Genomic DNA, 17,899 nt, shown 5'->3' with positions numbered 1-17,899 from the left:
CATAGCAGCTAGATGCAACACCGGCAAGCTTATATAAACAGGTTAATAACATATGTGATAAGAGGCGTTGTTCTGTGCTTAATCCAGGAGATACAGGTAATTGTCACTTGCCAATGGTAATTAGGACTGGGAATTCCATTGCTAAGTGACACAGTCAAAAAGGAGGGCATCATGTGATTCACAGGTGGTATTTACCAGGTTCTAACCAGTGGAGAACCGGTAGCGGAAATTTTGAGTAGTTCAGAGAACTAGTAAATACCACCTCTGACTGGCCCCACCCCCATCTATTCTTTGCCTCCCGAGTCCCAGCTGATCAGGAGGAAATGGGGATTTTGCAGTATCCTTCCCCTGCCACGCCCACCAAGCCACGCTATGCCCACCAAGCCACGCCCATAGAACCGGTAGTAAAACATTCTGAATCCCACCACTGATGTGATTGCACTGACTTATGTCGGCAGTTCCGGCAGTCCCACTTGCCCTCATAAGGCAAATCCTGCACGATCCAAGTGTCATGCAGTCATGTGATCCCCATTTGTGACCTTCTGCTAACTTCCCCTTGACTTTGTTTGCCAGACGTCAGCAGTGAAGGTTGCAAATGGTGACTGCGTGGGACACTGCAACTTCACACTTTGCCACAATTGGGCAATTGTGGTTGCCAAGTGATCAAACTGAGATCAGATGACCGTGAGGACACTGCGCTGACTGCAACTACGAGGACCGAAGTCTCCTCCTACCATGACTTTGAATGGTCACTGACCAAGTACCCTTTAAGCAAGAATTACCTCTGGCAATTAAACAACCTAACAAATTCCAGATCAGTTGTTTAATCCCTTCATTCAAAGAGAGCAATCTCGAGGGCATTGACCTTTGTGTCTCAGAAATTGAAATGATTCCCACTTCAGTATTACCATTTCTGATGTCAGTCATGCACATGTCCAACTATTATTTTGAGTTCTATAGAAAATGACAAAACCTAGCCAACATTAGCTGATATCAAAAGGCTAAGCATGTCAGACCTAGTTGGTGCTCGGATCAAGATATCCCAGACCTATAGACTAGACTGGGAAGTCAAAAACCATCCTGTGCACAACAGACAGTTATTGTATTGTGTCTCAGAAAACAGCATGGATATGATGTCAATAGGAGTTGAACTTGTCTCAACAGAGAAGTTGACCTTGTATGCTGCTGAGTAAGTGTCTGCATATTCCTTATAGATGATGGCATGTACTACATTGAAGGATCAGCAGGTCCTCTGAAATTACGGATAATGTTTTTTGTAATGATGATGTCAGAGTAGATATAGAGACATTACAATCATCACCATCATCTTTCTATTTTGTATAACTCAAGGTGGCATGTTTAATGCTCCCTCTACATGAGCAGTGAAAGGAAATACAGATACAAGCATAAAACACTGAACAGGTTTTATGCCCTTCCACTAAAGTAAAACAATCTCAGCTCAGGTGGGTTGGACTACTGGCACTAACAACGTGTTGGTTTCAGGGAAGAAACCTTTATCAGAAGAGAAATTATTTTTTAAAAGTTGGAATGAAAGATTTTATTCAAAATCCATACACATCTACCGAGATATACCAGCTCAACGCATTTTTTCTTTGCATCAAATAAGAACTAGATGATGTCTAGGGACTCTTCAATTTTGTAATTCCATTTTGATGCTGGAAAAACTGCAGGACAGGGACGTGCGGTCAGGGGAGGCAGGGGAGGCAGAGCCTCACCGCTCTCATCATGAAAAGAAAAAAAAAAGGGAAAAGGGAAAAGGCACACGTGGTCCGATTCCCTGCCTTCCTGAGTCAACATGAAGGGGACCGCTGAGCGCGCTCCGCAGTCCCATGGCTCGTGCTCCGCGGTCCCCTTCATGTTGACTCAGGAAGGCGGGGAATGGGACCATGTGTGCAGGAGGCTGAGGCTGCCTCAGCCTCCTGCACACGTGGTCCCATTCCCCGCCTTCCTGATGACGTCACCAGCCTCACCAGCCATAAACCTCACCGCACGTCACTGCTGCAGGATCACTGCTTACACAAACTCTAATGTAAGTCTTTCCCCCCCAAAAGTATTTTTATTTTGTGATCATGCGGATGTTTGCAGTTCGGAAAGAAGGGAATGCAGGACTCCCCGTGCAACTACTCTGCCTTCTTCACATCACTGAGAATACGTTGTGTTTCATTTGTGAGCTTCCTCTTTTCTCTGTTCTTCCATCTACAGAAAACCATGAAGAAGGTTGAAAGGGGAAAAAAAGAATTGCTGCAATGATTCCTAACTAGTAACACCAGAAGCCTTTGCCCAATCCTGGAGCTGTAAGGAATACTCACAGCAGTCTGAAAACAGCAAAAAAGCTGGGTGAGGAAAGGATGATTTCTTGCCAAAGTCAGGATCCGCTTCTCTGTTAGGGTACACTCCACATCATCATCTTGAAGAATGACATCTTTCTTCAGCACTTTGATGGCATACAGATATCCTGTCTCTTTTGTTTTAGCCAGCATTACCTAAATGTGCCACAAACCGGGATATTTAATTCAAAGCAAAAGAAAACGAATAACTATGGAAGCATCTCAGAAACAGCAAGACACGATCTTTCCTGCTAAACAGGTCAAACCTAGGTGTATTTGTGCAGAAATTAAGTAGTCCTCGACTTAGGACTGGTGGCGTCGCAACCGCTTGAAGTTACAATAGTTCTAATAGCTGGGGACTCCCACAGTAATGTGATGGCATTCCAGGCACATTTATGGCCGCTTGCAAAGTCCCACAGTCACGTGTCCATGCTTTACAATGGTTTTGCTGAAAACCAGCCTTTAATTCAAACCATATCCATAGCCAATCATTGGTTCATTTAACGGCTGCCACAAAAAGGTCATAAAATTAGGTCAGTCGCAGGGGGGACCCAATTTACAGCTGTCATGAAATGAGCAGGCTCCATTGCAACTCAAGGACTATCTGTAATTCGCATGGCATTAGACGGGGCCTCTCTGGAAAAAAAAAGACACATTGGCTGAATTCACAAAGAACGCTAAGCTAGAAATAAGGCTTATGCAACGTTATTTGGTGGGAGGGCCACAACAGCCTTTAAATCACATGTTGGAAATTGCATATGAAGAGCAGCTAAGGCCTAAGACTTCACTGAGAACTTACCGTAGTGAAAACAGTATAAAACAAAAGAATAAAAGAAAAATAACCCTTCACTTTGATTTAAAGTTTACTGGAGTTTTAATAACAGGAAGCATTTTCACAATTTAAAGGGACATAATGCAGCATCTCTTAATGAATGCTATGTCCTTAATGCTATTTCTTATACAGATGGAGGAGCTGAGCAAGTGTCATGATTCAAAATAAAACTTCTGCCAGGACTAAAATTTTGGACTTGTGTTATAAGAAATAATTTAGAAGCCACTACTTTTTAAGACCGCAGGACATGGTGGCTCAATGGCTAAGACACTGAGCTTGTCGATCAGAAAGGTTGGCAGTTCGGCAGTTTGAATCCCTAGCGCTGCGTAACGGAGTGAGCTCCCGTTACTTGCCTCAGCTTCTGCCAACCTAGCAGTTCGAAAGCACGTAAAAATGCAAGTAGAAAAATAGGGACCACCTTTGGTGGGAAAGTAACAGCATTCTGTGTGCCTTTGGGGTGGAGTCATTCAGCCACATGACCATGAAGACGTATTCAGACAGCGCTGGCTCTTCGGCTTTGAAACGGAGATGAGCACAGCTCCTTAGAATTGGGAACAACTGGCACATATGTGCGAGGGGAACCTTTACCTTTACGTTTTAAGACAATAATCAAACTACATTTATAGATTAACATATTATGTGAATGCAGCCTGATTCAATTAAACCTTCCATTAATGCAAATTCATTTCAAAATAACGAAAAGTGACACCACTATGGAAACTTCAAATCTCCCCAGAAACACTTACCTTTCCAAAACTGCCCTTTCCCAGCACCCTGATGAATATCAGATCTTCAATTTTAAGCCTACTGGCTGAGACTTCAACCGTCCCACTGCCATCCTTAGTGCTGTCTTTTTTCTGGCGTCTCAACGTTGATCTGGAGACTAATTTCTGTAAAGATTCAATTGTCATGAGTTGCTTTCTGCAAGGCAGCACCCCAAATTTTCTCAGCCCCTATGAAGTTCAGAAACTCAATTTCGAAAAGAAAACCATCAGGAGGTGTAACACTTTGAACATGAAATGAATAGAAGGAGGCAAGAAGTACCTACCTGAAATTTTGGACATCAAACCTCACAAATAAATTAACTTGACCTAATGGGAATTGTACTCTAAAGATATCTAATTCACCCAGCTCGGCTTTAGAGAGTAAAAATACTCTCTAAAGGGGAAAAACAGATATGAATCGGAAAAGTATTGTATGTTTGTTGATTAAAACAAGTATGCAATAAACTGAATTGACTTGAATTACAGAATCTGTGTGTGTGTGTGTGTGTGTGTGTGTGTGTGTGTGTGTGTGTGTTTTCCAGCATAACTCTGGAACACCTTGAGCAATTTCAACCAAATTTACACAGATGACTTACTGTTTGGAAAAAAAATACTGTGGGAGTAAGACACCCTTAACACCCCTCGGGGTGTGAGTTCTGTTAAGATACAGCCTGTTGTGCCTTAAAATGGCTTCTACTGTAGTGCTGTAAAATGGCTTCTACTTGTACAGTGCAGTGGAGTAGCCATGCTAACGGCTTCACAGTATTCCACAAGGGGGCTCCCTCCGGTAAGGGGAAAATCCAACATTAGAAATTACGTTTGATCCTCCCAATAAATACATATCTGGGCAATGCCGGGTTATCAGATAGTGTCGGGATGGCGAACCTATGGCACGCGTGCTATGGGTGGCACATGGAGCCATTTGTCAGGGCACGCGAGGTGTTGCCCTGTCAGCTGGCCAGCTGCATTCAGCCTTTTTTAAAGCCATTTTTGCCCTCCCCAGCCTCCAGAGGCTTTATAGGAGCTTAGGGAGGGCGAAAACAGCCTCCCCCCCCCCCGGAGGCCCTCCAGAGGCTTCAGGAGCTTCCCTGAAGCCTCTGGAGTGCAAAAAATCGGCCCTATGGGCAAACCGAAAGTTTGGGAACGGACTTCCGGTTTGCTCGTATGGCCGGTTTAAGCCCTCCGGAGCCTTCAGGGGCCTTCCAGAGGCTTCCCTGAAGGCTCCGGAGGATGAAAAACAGCCCTACAAGGAAACCGGAAGTCCATTCCCAAACTTCCAGTTTGCCCATAGAGGGGTTTTTTTGCACTCCGGAGGCTGTTTTCAGCCTCCCCAGGCTCCTATACAGCCTCTGGAGCCTGGGGAGGGCAAAAAAAGCATGCAAAAAATGGGGGGAGCACCTGTCATGCGCGCATTCACGCTGGGGGGGTGTCGTGCATTGCATTAATGGTGCAGCACACCCACGCACGACCCCCCTGCACTCCCCCCGCTTATGGCACCCGAGCCAAAAAAGGGTCGCCATCGCTGGGCTAGTGTATTATACAAGTATGGAGTTGAATGTTGATTGCTGAATACAATAGGAGTGGTATATGATGGAAATAAACCATGCATGAGAATTCATTGAAAGCTCAACATTAGCTCAACAATGAATAATGAATAAAGAAAAGGGTGTCTGATATTCTCTTGATGATGTAATGAATTTATGAATAAATGTATAAGGAATGTTTATGGTGACAAACTGCTTAAGGACATAAGCCTATGTGGATTTTACATGTAGATGATGAATTCTTCTTGGCTGAAAACCTGAATGGATCCCAGAATAATGGAACAAATGTATCAAACTGAAAATTAAAGACTGAATGACCAATGTAGTAATATTTGGCAGACAAATGAAATCAATAATTGCTAATTATACCAACATGCCAAAAAGTAAATGAATGAGCATCCTGTACCTTGATAGAATGTTTACTAAAGATGGGAAAAGGAATAAGACATTTTTAGATGTGAAAATGCTCGTAGAAAGGTAGCAGGGTGATGTGCAGCCCGTTGCAAGGAATGAATGTTTGTTAAAAGAAGTGAAAAGTGCTGGATAGAGAAGCACAGTTTTCCCTACTTTGTCACACAGAGGTAAGAATTGGATGTACCAAGAGAAACATAGAAGTAAAGTTGAATGTGGTGAAAATGGTATACTTAATAAATGTGTGTAGTTAAAACAGGGAGGGAGGGAGGGAGGGAGGGAGGGAGGGAGGGAGGAAGGAAGGAAGGAAGGAAGGAAGGAAGGAAGGAAGGAAGGAAGGAAGGAAGGCCACATGAATGTGGACTGAGCATCAAAGTGAATAACTAGTATAAAACAAATAGATGTAAGTGGTTTGGATATATAAAGAGAATGAATGAAGATCAAATTACAAAACGAATACATGAAGGAAGAGTGAATGGGTGGAGAGAAAAAGGAAGTTCAAGAAAGTCATAATTGAGAGGGAAGTTTAAAGAACAACAGAGAAGGGGAAAATGTAAGATTAGTTTCCAAGGATAGAAAGTCAAGGAGAGGGATAGAAAATTGTCTTGGTTTAAACTATATTAACTATGATTCCTTTTCCTTTCCTTACTACTTTAATCTCTTGGGGCTACTATTTCGTATTCCTTTCTGTTGCTTACCCTGAAAGAGAATAACATCCCGTATAGCATGAACAGTCACGGTTCTGATCTCATCCTGTAGTGCAGTGTTGGTGAACCTTTTTGGCACCGAGTGCCAAAACGGGAGCATGTGCACGTACGCATGCCGGAAACTAGAACAGCCGCTGCCTGATGCGCATGCACCGCCGGGCCGTTTCTCTTCCATTTTCCAGCATGCACATGCACATTGGCCACCAGGCCTCCTGGTTTCTGGTACACATGTGCGTGCGAAGGCCAGCTGGCCGGTGCGCATGCACGTGCCAGAAACCAGAAGAACAGCCACCTGGTGCGCATGTGCACACTAAGAAGATGATTTTCCAGTTTCTGGCATGCGCATGCGCGGTGGCCACCTGGTCTTCACACCCACATGTATGCCAGAAACTGAAAGACCAGGTGGCAGGTGAGCATGCGTGAGCCAGAAACCAGAAGAGCAGCTGCCTGGCGTGCGCATGTGCACCAGGAGGCTGCTCCTCTGGTTTCCAGCACTCCCGTACACGTTAAGAGCAAAGTTCTTACCCCATTTGGAGAGATATTTCCAGGTTGCAGTCCCATGCATGCCAACGTCTTGGCTAGTTCTGCTGCATTCACCCCACAGTTTGGAGCTACATTGGATTCGCACCGAATATGTACATTTATTTTGCACACTGGGAGGGAAAACAAAAGTCAACAAACATTATTTCTGCGAGGGGCTGACCCCGGAACAAGAACAAGACGATGTTCCTTTCCTAATGACAGCATGGGGGATGCACGAGAGAAATCCAATCCTGATTCTCTCCACTTGAATCATAGATCAAGGTTTACGCAGAGGGTTCAATCATACCACATGAATCCAAGCAGTTGTGCTGTATTTAACCAGTGTTAAACAAAACACAGGATGTATGTATGCTACACGCCAGTTTGAGGAATACCATTTTGCCTTCCCTTGTTTAACAGCTGAATCTGCAACACAAGAGTTAAGGACAATGTATCCCTCGCAGATCAGCCCTCAGTTACTGTTCAGGGATCTCCAAACATGACAACTTTTAAGACTTGGGGATTTCAACTCCCCAAAGAAATGCTGGGAGTTGAAATCCATAAATCTTAAAATTGCCACGTTTGGAGACTCCTGATCTAGTTCCATGTAAATAGACCCCATCACTTCCCCTGGGCTTGTTCCATATCCTAACAGTTCATACTTGATGTCTAAGGAGGTTGTCAGTCATCATACTTATTTACAATACTTTTTTGTACACACTTACAAACCCTCAGTTCATACTTAACGTGCAAATCAATAGGTACCTTAATTGAACACAATAGGGAAAAAAAGAAATTCCTTTCCTTCCCATTTCTATCCTTTCGTCGTATAGAACCGTGATGGCGAATCTATGCCTCTCTGAGGGCACGTGAGCCCTCGCCCCAGTTCAACTCTGCCTTGCATGCATGTGCGCACTTCCCACCGGCCAGCTGGTCTTTGGGTCTCTGCCATGCATGGGCAGGGGGAGGGGCGCGTACGTGGGGGGCGTGCATGTGTGGGGAATAGGGCGCATACAGGGGCCCCGTGCATGCACGCACAGGGGGGATGTGCAGGGGGGTACGTGCATGCAGGGGGGGCATGCATTGCATTTTGGGGGTATCTGACATGCATGGGCGCATGCGCTTTGGGCCGGAAAAGGTTGGCCATCATTGTTATAAACCATAGGTATTTCAGCAGTCCCTAGGGCCCCAGGAATTTAGTAGGGAAATTAGGCAGCACATTGATGAGACAAAATAAAATGCAAACAGTGTACAAGTTTTCATTTATACACAAATGGGGGGAAACCTAGCTCTACCAAGATATCCTCATATCCCAGCACTCCCAACTTCAGAATAACAGGGTCAGAAGGGACCTTGGAGATCTTCTAGTCCCATCCCCTGCTCATCCCCTATACCAGGGGTGTCCAAACGTGGGAACTTTAAGACTTGTGGACTTCAACTCCCAGAATTCCCCAGCCAAGTCTTAAAGTTCCCAAGTTTGGACACCCCTGCCCTATACCATTTCAGACAATGGTTGCCCAAGCTCTTCTTAAAAGTCTCCAGTGTTGGAGCACCCACAAACTCCTAGAGGCAAGTTGTTCCATTGATCAATTGTTCTAACTGCCAGGAAATTCGTCCTTAGTTCTAGGTTGGTTTTCTCCTTGATTAGTTTCCAAGCATTGCTTCTTGTCCTGCCTTCAGTATTGCCACTTTCTGACCGCTCTGCCAAATAGCACCCCTGGCCACTTCCACTTTAAAGAAGAAAAAAAATAGCTCTGTTGCTAATCCTGCTCTAGAATATTAGCAGGTAGATATGATCTATCAGCAGTGCAATGCCTGATAATTCAGGCCTATTTTCATTCCTCTCCTTAACCTCCTAATGATGAAATGTACTACATTTATAGCCAAATCTTAGGGATTCCTAACTAGGTAATATAGGTAAAAACTGGTACGTGCAAAATTTGTGCAAATGGGGGGGAGTGGGAGTGCAGCCTATTCTAGTGTTGCATCAAGTATGCCTCACACACACACACACACACAATTCAGAATAGGAAAACTAAACGAATTCCGCAGAGAAGGACTCTTGTCTTTGTGTAGACTTTCAGCTTACTTTTACACTGAAGCCCTTGTCGCAAGATTCCCCAGAGGAGAGAGCCACAGTGATCACAGAAGGTTGGCACTTTGTAATTGTGGATTCTGAACTTGTGTGGGATATTGATTCCAAATCTCTGCTCAGAAAACTGAGGAAGAAAAAGCAGGAAAAGAAGAAAAGTTGGTGGTAAGTGATAAAATAATAACGGTTGACCAAGCCTTATTTTTTCAGCTAACCGATCTTGAAGCAAGGCAGACGGAGAATGTTATCTCCCACCCCCCACCCCCCAATTTGATAGGTAAAGAAGAAAAGAGAGAGCCAGGGTTTGGGGCTTAAGAGTTTGATTTAATGTTTCTATAACATAAAGTTGGTCTTATGAGTTTTCTTCTCACAGCAAATAAATTGGACAGAAGGAATTAATCTCAATTAGGAATATCAGTTAGGGCAAGAAGTGAAAGTTCCAGGGTTGAACTGTGGGGTCCTTAAGTGTTCTTGGAACCTGGTTGTTTTCTTGCATTACATTTATCGATGATGTTACCTATTTGGGTAATGAAATGTCTGCAAGAAAATAACCAATCTCAGAGAGCACCAAGGACCCTAAACTTAAAGTCCTTCCCCCACCACCACTCACAACTTATGGTTTTGATTCAGCTAGTCCCAAACATGCCAGCTATGGCTACTTGTTAAAGGAAAAAAAAAACCAGGATCTACCATCTCTTTTCACAAAAGAAAGCAAAGCAAATCACATCCAGCTTGATTTTGAGGCTGAAAAATGCTTTGCCAAAACCTGAGTAATACAATACAATACATTACAATAGTAGAGTTGGAAGGGACCTTGGAGGTCTTCTAGTCCAACCCCCTGCCTAGGCAGGAAGCCCTATACCATTTCAGACAAATGGCTATCCAACATCTTCTTAAAGACTTCCAGTGTTGGGGCATTCACAACTTCTGGAGGCAAGCTGTTCCACTGATTAATTTTTCTAACTGTCAGGAAGTTTCTCCTCAGTTCTAAGTTGCTTCTCTCCTTGATTAGTTTCCACCCATTGCTTCTTGTTCTGCCCTCAGGTGCCTTGGAAAATAGTTTGACTCCCTCTTCTTTGTGGCAACCCCTGAGATATTGGAACACTGCTATCATGTCTCCCCTAGTCCTTCTTTTCATTAAACTAGACATACCCAGTTCCTGCAACCATTCTTCATATGTTTTGAGTAAACCCAGATGCTCTCCCCATCCAATCAAACATATGATTAGCGTTCAGACTTTTAATTGACATCAACACAAGTTTCAGATAACTTAATAGCTACTCTAAAATAAGGGCGATTTTATGCTGGGCTGCCAATCAGTTCAGAGTCAGATAAATTACTTCTCATTGCTTGCTTTCCTGCACACGCTATAGGCTTAATGTTCTTGCTAGATCTTATATTTTAGGCTGATTTTAACCGTATTATTGTAATGTAGGTACTGATGAGTCAATACGAAATGCTTGCATCTATCGCTGTCCGTCTTTTAATTGTATTGTTTAAATTACTTCTACATCCAAACTCCCCACATTCAGAAAACCAATATTTCAGGGATTCTCCCTGATCTAGTTTCTACATGAGGGAATCCTTAACCTGAGAAACATTCAGACCTGCTCTTTCCCATCTCTCTTCTCAGATGATGCAATGATCAAGAAAAGGTCCGTGTGTTTTTCTGAACATGATTCCTGGATTCATCCAGATGGCAAAATAACAATTGCTTCGCAAATGCCATGACATAATTCCACATCAGATATAACGCTTCAGCTGAACTTAAAGTAGCACAAAAGTTGTAACACTGTTTTATTTAGTCTTCTGGCATGATTTTGATTGATTATTTAGTATCCTATGACTATCATTAAGTGTTGTATCTTATGATTCTTGTATTTTTTATGTACACTGAGAGCTTATGCACCGAAGACAAATTCCTTGTGCGTCCAATTACACTTGGCCAATAAAGAATTCTTATTCTTATAAAATCTAAAAACCAATCATGGTGAATATTTTCTTTTAACACTGAATTAAATTAACCAATTATGGTAGGGTCTTAAAGTTATAAATAAAACAGAAAAGCAGAACATTCTCTTTCTCTGCATTTGGTTACCTTCTTTTAATTGTTGCCATGATTGTACACCATCTAGTCACATTATGTTCAATGAATGGCCATATAAAATTGTTAAATAAATAAATAAATAAATACATTTGATGTTATCTTTATTAGCATTGATCGGATGATGCCTTTACTCTTTGCATTGCTACATCAATTTTTCACAAACCAAGGAAGTTAAGTACCAGGTAAATAAAGGCATGTAGTTACTTCAAAATTCATCAAATAAAAAATGAATCAAAATTCATCATGTTATCTAAGGAATAATACATTATGTTATAATGCTGCAGTTGACAATATATTTAATTAGTCAGATGCTACTGAGTAAGTTTTTGATTCCTGTATATTTTATCCATCTTGATCTGTCTTTAGTAATAGTAATTCATATCTATTCCAAAACCATTCCCTTAATCCAGTGGTTCTCAACCTTCCCAATGCCACGACCCTTTAATACAGCTCCTCATGTTGTGGTAATCCCCAACCATAAAATTGGTGTCTCGGTTCCTAAGACCATCAAAAATACATGTTTTCCAATGGACTTAGGCGACCCCTGTGAAAGGGTCGTTCGACCCCCAAAGGAGTCCCGACCCACAGGTTGAGAACCATTGCCTTAATCCCTTCGGTCCAGAATTAACCACATGCAAAACTCCAAATGTGTAACTGTGACTTTACCTTCATATCCAGCTTCTTTTTATTATTCTGGCATGTGCAAGCTGTAACTATGAGATGATGACAACGCTTGTGCACAACACATGTGCAAACTGGAAATGAAGGCAGAAAAGGAAAACAATGAAAACTATCAGAAACGAATACAGAAAAGTAAGATTTGCTCTTAGATGGATTTAAAATTTTATTGCCTCTGATCCAAACAATCTGGTGTGTGTACAAAGAAGGACAATAAAAGGGATCAGGACTGGAAATTAAACCTTTAAGGATCAAAAGGCAAAGAAATGTTTAAAACATAGAGTGGTCCACAAAAAATCCTAATCTCTCATTCACTGCAAGCAGATAGTGTAAAAAGGAGAAAATGAGAAATGAGTAAGGCATAACGTAACCCTGACAATAACTTACTGTACCTTGGCACTGGTATCCCTGCTTTCCAAATACTCCCCTGTTGAAGATAAAGCAGAGACAACATATGACTCAGGATGAGATCAAACACTTAAAAAGTAGGTCAGGTAATCTGACATAAGAACAAAACAAAGGTTGAGAGGCAGCTGCAAAACTCAAAATGTATATCGTATCAACAACATGGGGAGGGGTAAACTCAGCTTAAACTCTAAGAAGACAAAGTTATTGTTCATCCAGAAACATTTAGGCACTCTGGAAACTTTAGTACTAGTGGTGGAATCACCCTCCCTTTCACACAGCAGGTGTGTCACTGGGCCTCGGCCAGGATTCATAGTTAATATTAGAAGAACTGGTGGAAGTTGTGACTCAGGAATACTTTGACCAGCTTTAACTGATATGCCAAGTATGTCTCCACCTGGAGCTGCAAGCCTTGGTGAGGATAATGCATGCCTTGACTACTGCAATAGTAGTAGGTGAGGCTGCCTTTGAAAATAACTCAGAAGCTACAGCTCACATAGAACGCAGTAGCCAAATTGCGGGTGGGTGGAAACTGCTATTTCAGGATAGTACTTATTTTGCAATGCTGCACCCGGTTTAAAGTGTTGGGTATCACTTGTGAAGTCCAATATGGCACAACACTGGGTTTCATCAAGAACTGCCTTGGCCAAAACGATTCTGCCTTCCTGTTTTGAACTATGAGGGAGGCACTTAATTATCAGAGTTGAAAGGGATGCAAACTAGAAGGAATCTCTACAAGGCTGCCCCCATAAGGTAGAACATGTTCCTTCGTTCTTGGAATTCCAAAAATCTCTAAAGAGCATTTGAACTGGTAGACACAACACAACCGTTTTCTTTAGTTAAGTAAGGCCAAGTAGAGGTGGTGAGTTTTCATTTATAGGTTGCTTATTTTGCTTTCGTTGTTAAATGATCAGAGTCAATTGATGAAGATACTATAAACATTTTATAAATACATTTAAAAATATATAAATCCAGGTTTAAATGATGAATCTTACTTCCAATATTGATAAAACTCAGAATGAATTCCAACTAAAATTTATAATCAAAACTCTAAGAGAGAAATGTAGACATAAATACAAAATTCAGGGCAATCTCTTAATAGGAAGTAAGCACCATAAATCTCAGCTAGATTCATCTCAGGAACATGTGCATCAGTCATAGCCTATCAATCCCATCCTTTCCACAAGAATTGGGATAGAAATCCTGTTAGGTTTGACGTAGCTTACATAGAAATAGATGAGCTTTGGCTTATAGCCACAGTGTTGTTTTAATTTATGGATCAAACTCTATGAACACACTTGTGTAAGTTGTAATAAATGTCCCTACACTGTACTGATGAACTGGCACTCAAAATGTTTCAGCCCACTCCAACAAACAGTTTTACAATTCAAATTTCTCTTTTCAGTTAATGAACAAGAAACATATTTATGAAAACATGCACTCCTTGCTTTGTGTTTAAAAGGTGAGAGCATTTTACAAAATTGATCGGAGTGGAACATTGCAAGTATCATCTAATAAGCAGTCTGCATTATTAACATGTGATGGAAAGATCCATGCAATTGTGTTGGCATATACACTGGAGGCATCTTAGGAGCATAACATGGATGGTAACGTAAAGGTAAAGGTTCCCCTCGCACATATGTGCTAGTCATTCCTGACTCTAGGGGGCGGCGCTCATCTCCGTTTCAAAGCCAAAGAGCTAGCGCTGTCCGAAGACGTCTCTGTGGTCATGACGAAATGCCGATGGTGCACAGAACACTGTTACCTTCCACCAAAGGTGGTTCCTATTTTTCTACTTGCATTTTTACATGCCTTCTGCTAGATTGGCAGAAGCTGGGACAAGTAATGGGAGCTCACTCCATTAAGTGGTGCTAAGGATTTGAACTGTCGAACTGCCGATCTTTCTGATCGACAAGTTCAGCATCTTAGCCACTGAGCCACCGTGTCCCAGCATGGATGGTAAGAGGGCTTTCAAATTTGACCTGTTCCTCTCCTCTTTTGCTAATCAGGTCTAGCCAACTGAACACATAAAAGAGCTTCCGTGAGAGCCAATGGAAGCTTTTTCACCCATGTAAACAGAGAGGCAAGGGTGGCAATCTCTAGGCTGAGATTGGCATGGGGGAAAAGGGGAGGAAGTTAAATGCCTGACTCCTAATTCCATTCAGTTAATGGTCTGTGAAATTAGTCGCTTGAGTTGTTTGTTCCAACCAAGTTTATTTTGTATGTATTGTATAATATATAATTAATAATCAATGGTTATAATAAAACCAGATGATGAGAACTTAACAGAATGACAGAGTTGAAAGGGATCATGGAGGTCTGGTCTAAGACCTTATAGCAGGGGTGTCCAAACTTGGGAACTTTAAGACTTGTGGACTTCAACTCCCAGAATTCCCCAGCCAGCATGGCTGGCTGGGGAATTCTGGGAGTTGAAGTCCACAAGTCTTAAAGTTCCCAAGTTTGGACACCCCTGCCTTATAGCATTTCAGACGAATGGCTGTCCAGTCACTTCTTAAAAGCTTCCGGTGATGGAGCGCCCCCAACAGCTGAAGGTGAGCTGTTCCACTGCATCAGCCATCTCAATTATAGTAATTTGCTCATTTTAAAATGAAAGCTACAACTTTCTGGTGCTGAAGCCTAAACTTCAGATCACTTTTTTTTTACAGTATCCACATTGATTCTTCTATCTCCACCAGTACCGGAAAGTACCTCCAACTCTTCCCCTGCAGATTGGATAGGTTGCATACGCTTTGATTAAAGCTGCTTTCTGGGAAAGTATCAGATCTTAAGTCATTGATTGCTCCTGTTGTAAACTCTCTTTTTGATCTGAAGAATAATTGTTTCTTGTAACCTGCTCTTGACTTGTTTAGGTATTAGTCTGCTCATACTGAATTCAGCAGGTGGCAGCAGCTGGCTTTCAATATCTGGCTCAGAAATTAAGCAGGGTCAGGACCTGGCTACTACCTGGAAGGAAGAATTCCAGAGAATGCCTGGGCTGTGAAACAAAGCTGAGGTGTAAATACACATCCTGGAAGGAGGCAATTGTAAATCACTTCTGAACTGTGGCCAGGAAACTACATGGATCGTACTTATAAAGTTACAAGGAGTTGAGTTCAACCCAAAAGGAACTTTATACTTAGCAAAAGGGGGCGGGAATTATAGAAGTAACCTCCTGGGTGAAAGCTCCCATTCAAGCTTGTTTTCATTTCAAGCATACCAGATAAATTCCCGGCAGTGTGAGCAGTACGTTGGTTGCCGCAAGTAAGTTGCCATAAACTTGTGTCCGTTGACTTGGTGAACTCTCCTGCGCATGGCCCGTTGGCGTTTCCGCGTGAAGTTTTTAAAGATCCTGTCCCTCTGGAGTGTTCCTGGGCACCCAAAGAGAGCGGTTAAACAAGTGAATAAATTGCTGCCTGTCATTCAAATGCCATGACTTCTCTATTGCTGTTTCCTTTAATTTTCCACCCATGTTTATCCCAAAGCAATTTAGTTTTAGCTTCTTCCATTACTTGCAATATCCTGTTTTCCTTATTTATCACTTCACTCTCCCTGTTAACAAACCCTTAGCACTTAGACTTATATACCGCTTCATAGTGCTTTTACAGCCCTCTCTAAGCGGTTTACAGAGTCAGCATCTTGCCCCTAACAATCTGGGTCCTCATTTTACCCACCTCGGAAGGATGGAAGGCTGAGTCAACCTTGAGCCTGGTGAGATTTGAATTGCCAAACAGCAGCTAGCAGTCAGCTGAAGTAGCCTGCAGTACTGCACTCTAACCACTGCGCCACTACTGAGCCACCCTAAAGCAAGGCTCCTACTAGACTGTGTGGGTTTCTTCTAGCCAATCTTATTTTTAGTATCCTTTTCCTTTGGTTTCTGAAGTCTCACTTTCTCTTTCATACGTCAAAATGCAGAGCTTGATTTAAGCATAGATACATGGCATTATGAAGACCAGTTTTACTCTTTTGGATGCTAAAATGCCTTAGATCACAATTAACAAAATCATATCCTTTAAGCCTCATCAGGGTGTTCTTAATTCAGGAAGCAGGAATTCCAATCTTTATTCCATATGAAATATTTTAAATATTCAAATATATCACAAAAATGCAAAATATTTAACAGTACCTTATATTTATTAAGGGTTTCCTTAATTTTTTAAAATAAACCTTTCATTTGTGTTAATGTTGATTAAATAAACTCAACCGCAGTTCCTGGAATAACATTTTTTTAAAGTATTCTTGAACTGAATGATTAGTCTTTTTTCCCTTTAAAAAAACTTATCATTAATTTCTTCCAGTTCTTCAAACCTATTTTAACATCCACATAGTTGCATACTTCCTACTTCTACATGTCACATGGTTTACATGCTGGATATGGTTTCAAGGCCTTCTGTCCAGTGAATTAATTTATCATCCAGTTATAGCAATAGCAATAGCACTTAGACTTATATACCGCTTCACAGTGCTTTTACAGCCTTCTCTAAGTGGTTTACAGAGTCAGCCTATTGCCCCCAACAATCTGGGTCCTCATTTTACCCACCTCGGAAGGATGGAAAGCTGAGTCAACCTTGAGCCTGGTGAGATTTGAACTGCCAAATTGCAGCAACAATCAGCTGAAGTCGCCGGCAGTACTGCACTCTAACCACTGCGCCAGAGATGGGTTGCTCCTGGTTCAGCCCGGTTCGGCTGAACCAGTAGTGGAATTCAGGCCTGGGTCGCAGAACCGGCAGTGACCCAGGCCTGCCATGCCCCCGAATTGGTTCCCTCGCTGCCGTTGGGCCACCGCCATTTTGGTTTTTAGTGACTGCGCGGGCGCACTTCACTGTAAATTGTTCTGTGCATGCACGAAGAACAATTTACATTGAACAGTGTACACATGTGCAGTGCACATCTGGCACATGCAGGTTGCGAACCAGTAGTAAAACCGGCAACAACCCACCCCTGCACTGTGCTATCTTGGCTCTTATCTTTAGAAGGAAAGAGAAATGTGATCTCTCTCTCTCCAAATTTGCATACAACAACCCCACAAAGGAGACAATCCTAGGAACATTGAGTTGGTGATTAACTTAAACCAGCATTGGGTGCCCCAGAACCTTTCCAAAACACTGAGAGGCTTGGGGACATATTCACTTGAACCTTCAACACTGCCATCCATTTTGTCCTTGATACATCTTATCTTGATATATTTTTTGCTCCATTGTCTTTGACCATTGAAAAGAACAGCCTAGTAAGGGATGGAAACTTCAGATGCTGAAACAATTTGCTAGTATATTTTATCTTATTCATTCTCCTGCCTTGAATTAAAAAATCTGGATCCATCTCATCATTCCAAATTCTGAACTATACTTCAGAATAGTTCCATCCCCTTGTTGGGGGGCCCTGACCCCATTGAAAAAGACCCCGATAGGTCTCTATTATATGTTGTAAGATCAAAGCTGGGACTATGAACGTGCATAATTTCCAGCAAGAGCAGAATCTAATTAATGCTGCAG

The 17,899-nt window shown here is 42.2% G+C and overlaps 1 protein-coding gene across 1 annotated transcript in view; it reads right to left on the bottom strand.

Annotated features, from left to right (window-relative positions):
* PRKCH (protein kinase C eta) overlaps positions 1-17,899 on the bottom strand; it is a 111,891-nt gene that overhangs the window by 43,071 nt on the left and 50,921 nt on the right. The window contains exons 3-9 of the mRNA XM_081939951.1: positions 15,628-15,778; positions 12,398-12,432; positions 11,994-12,082; positions 9,218-9,347; positions 7,132-7,259; positions 3,927-4,070; positions 2,331-2,504 (exon numbers count right to left, since the gene is read on the bottom strand). Coding sequence (XP_081796077.1) covers positions 2,331-2,504; positions 3,927-4,070; positions 7,132-7,259; positions 9,218-9,347; positions 11,994-12,082; positions 12,398-12,432; positions 15,628-15,778 — 851 coding nt within the window. The remainder of the gene's footprint in view (positions 1-2,330; positions 2,505-3,926; positions 4,071-7,131; positions 7,260-9,217; positions 9,348-11,993; positions 12,083-12,397; positions 12,433-15,627; positions 15,779-17,899) is intronic.

Source organism: Natrix helvetica, assembly GCF_964273705.1.
Source record: "Natrix helvetica genome assembly, chromosome: 1".
Lineage (NCBI taxonomy): Eukaryota > Metazoa > Chordata > Lepidosauria > Squamata > Natricidae > Natrix > Natrix helvetica.
The sequence above is the reverse complement of the archived record's forward strand: the minus strand, read 5'-3'. Positions and strand labels throughout refer to the sequence as shown.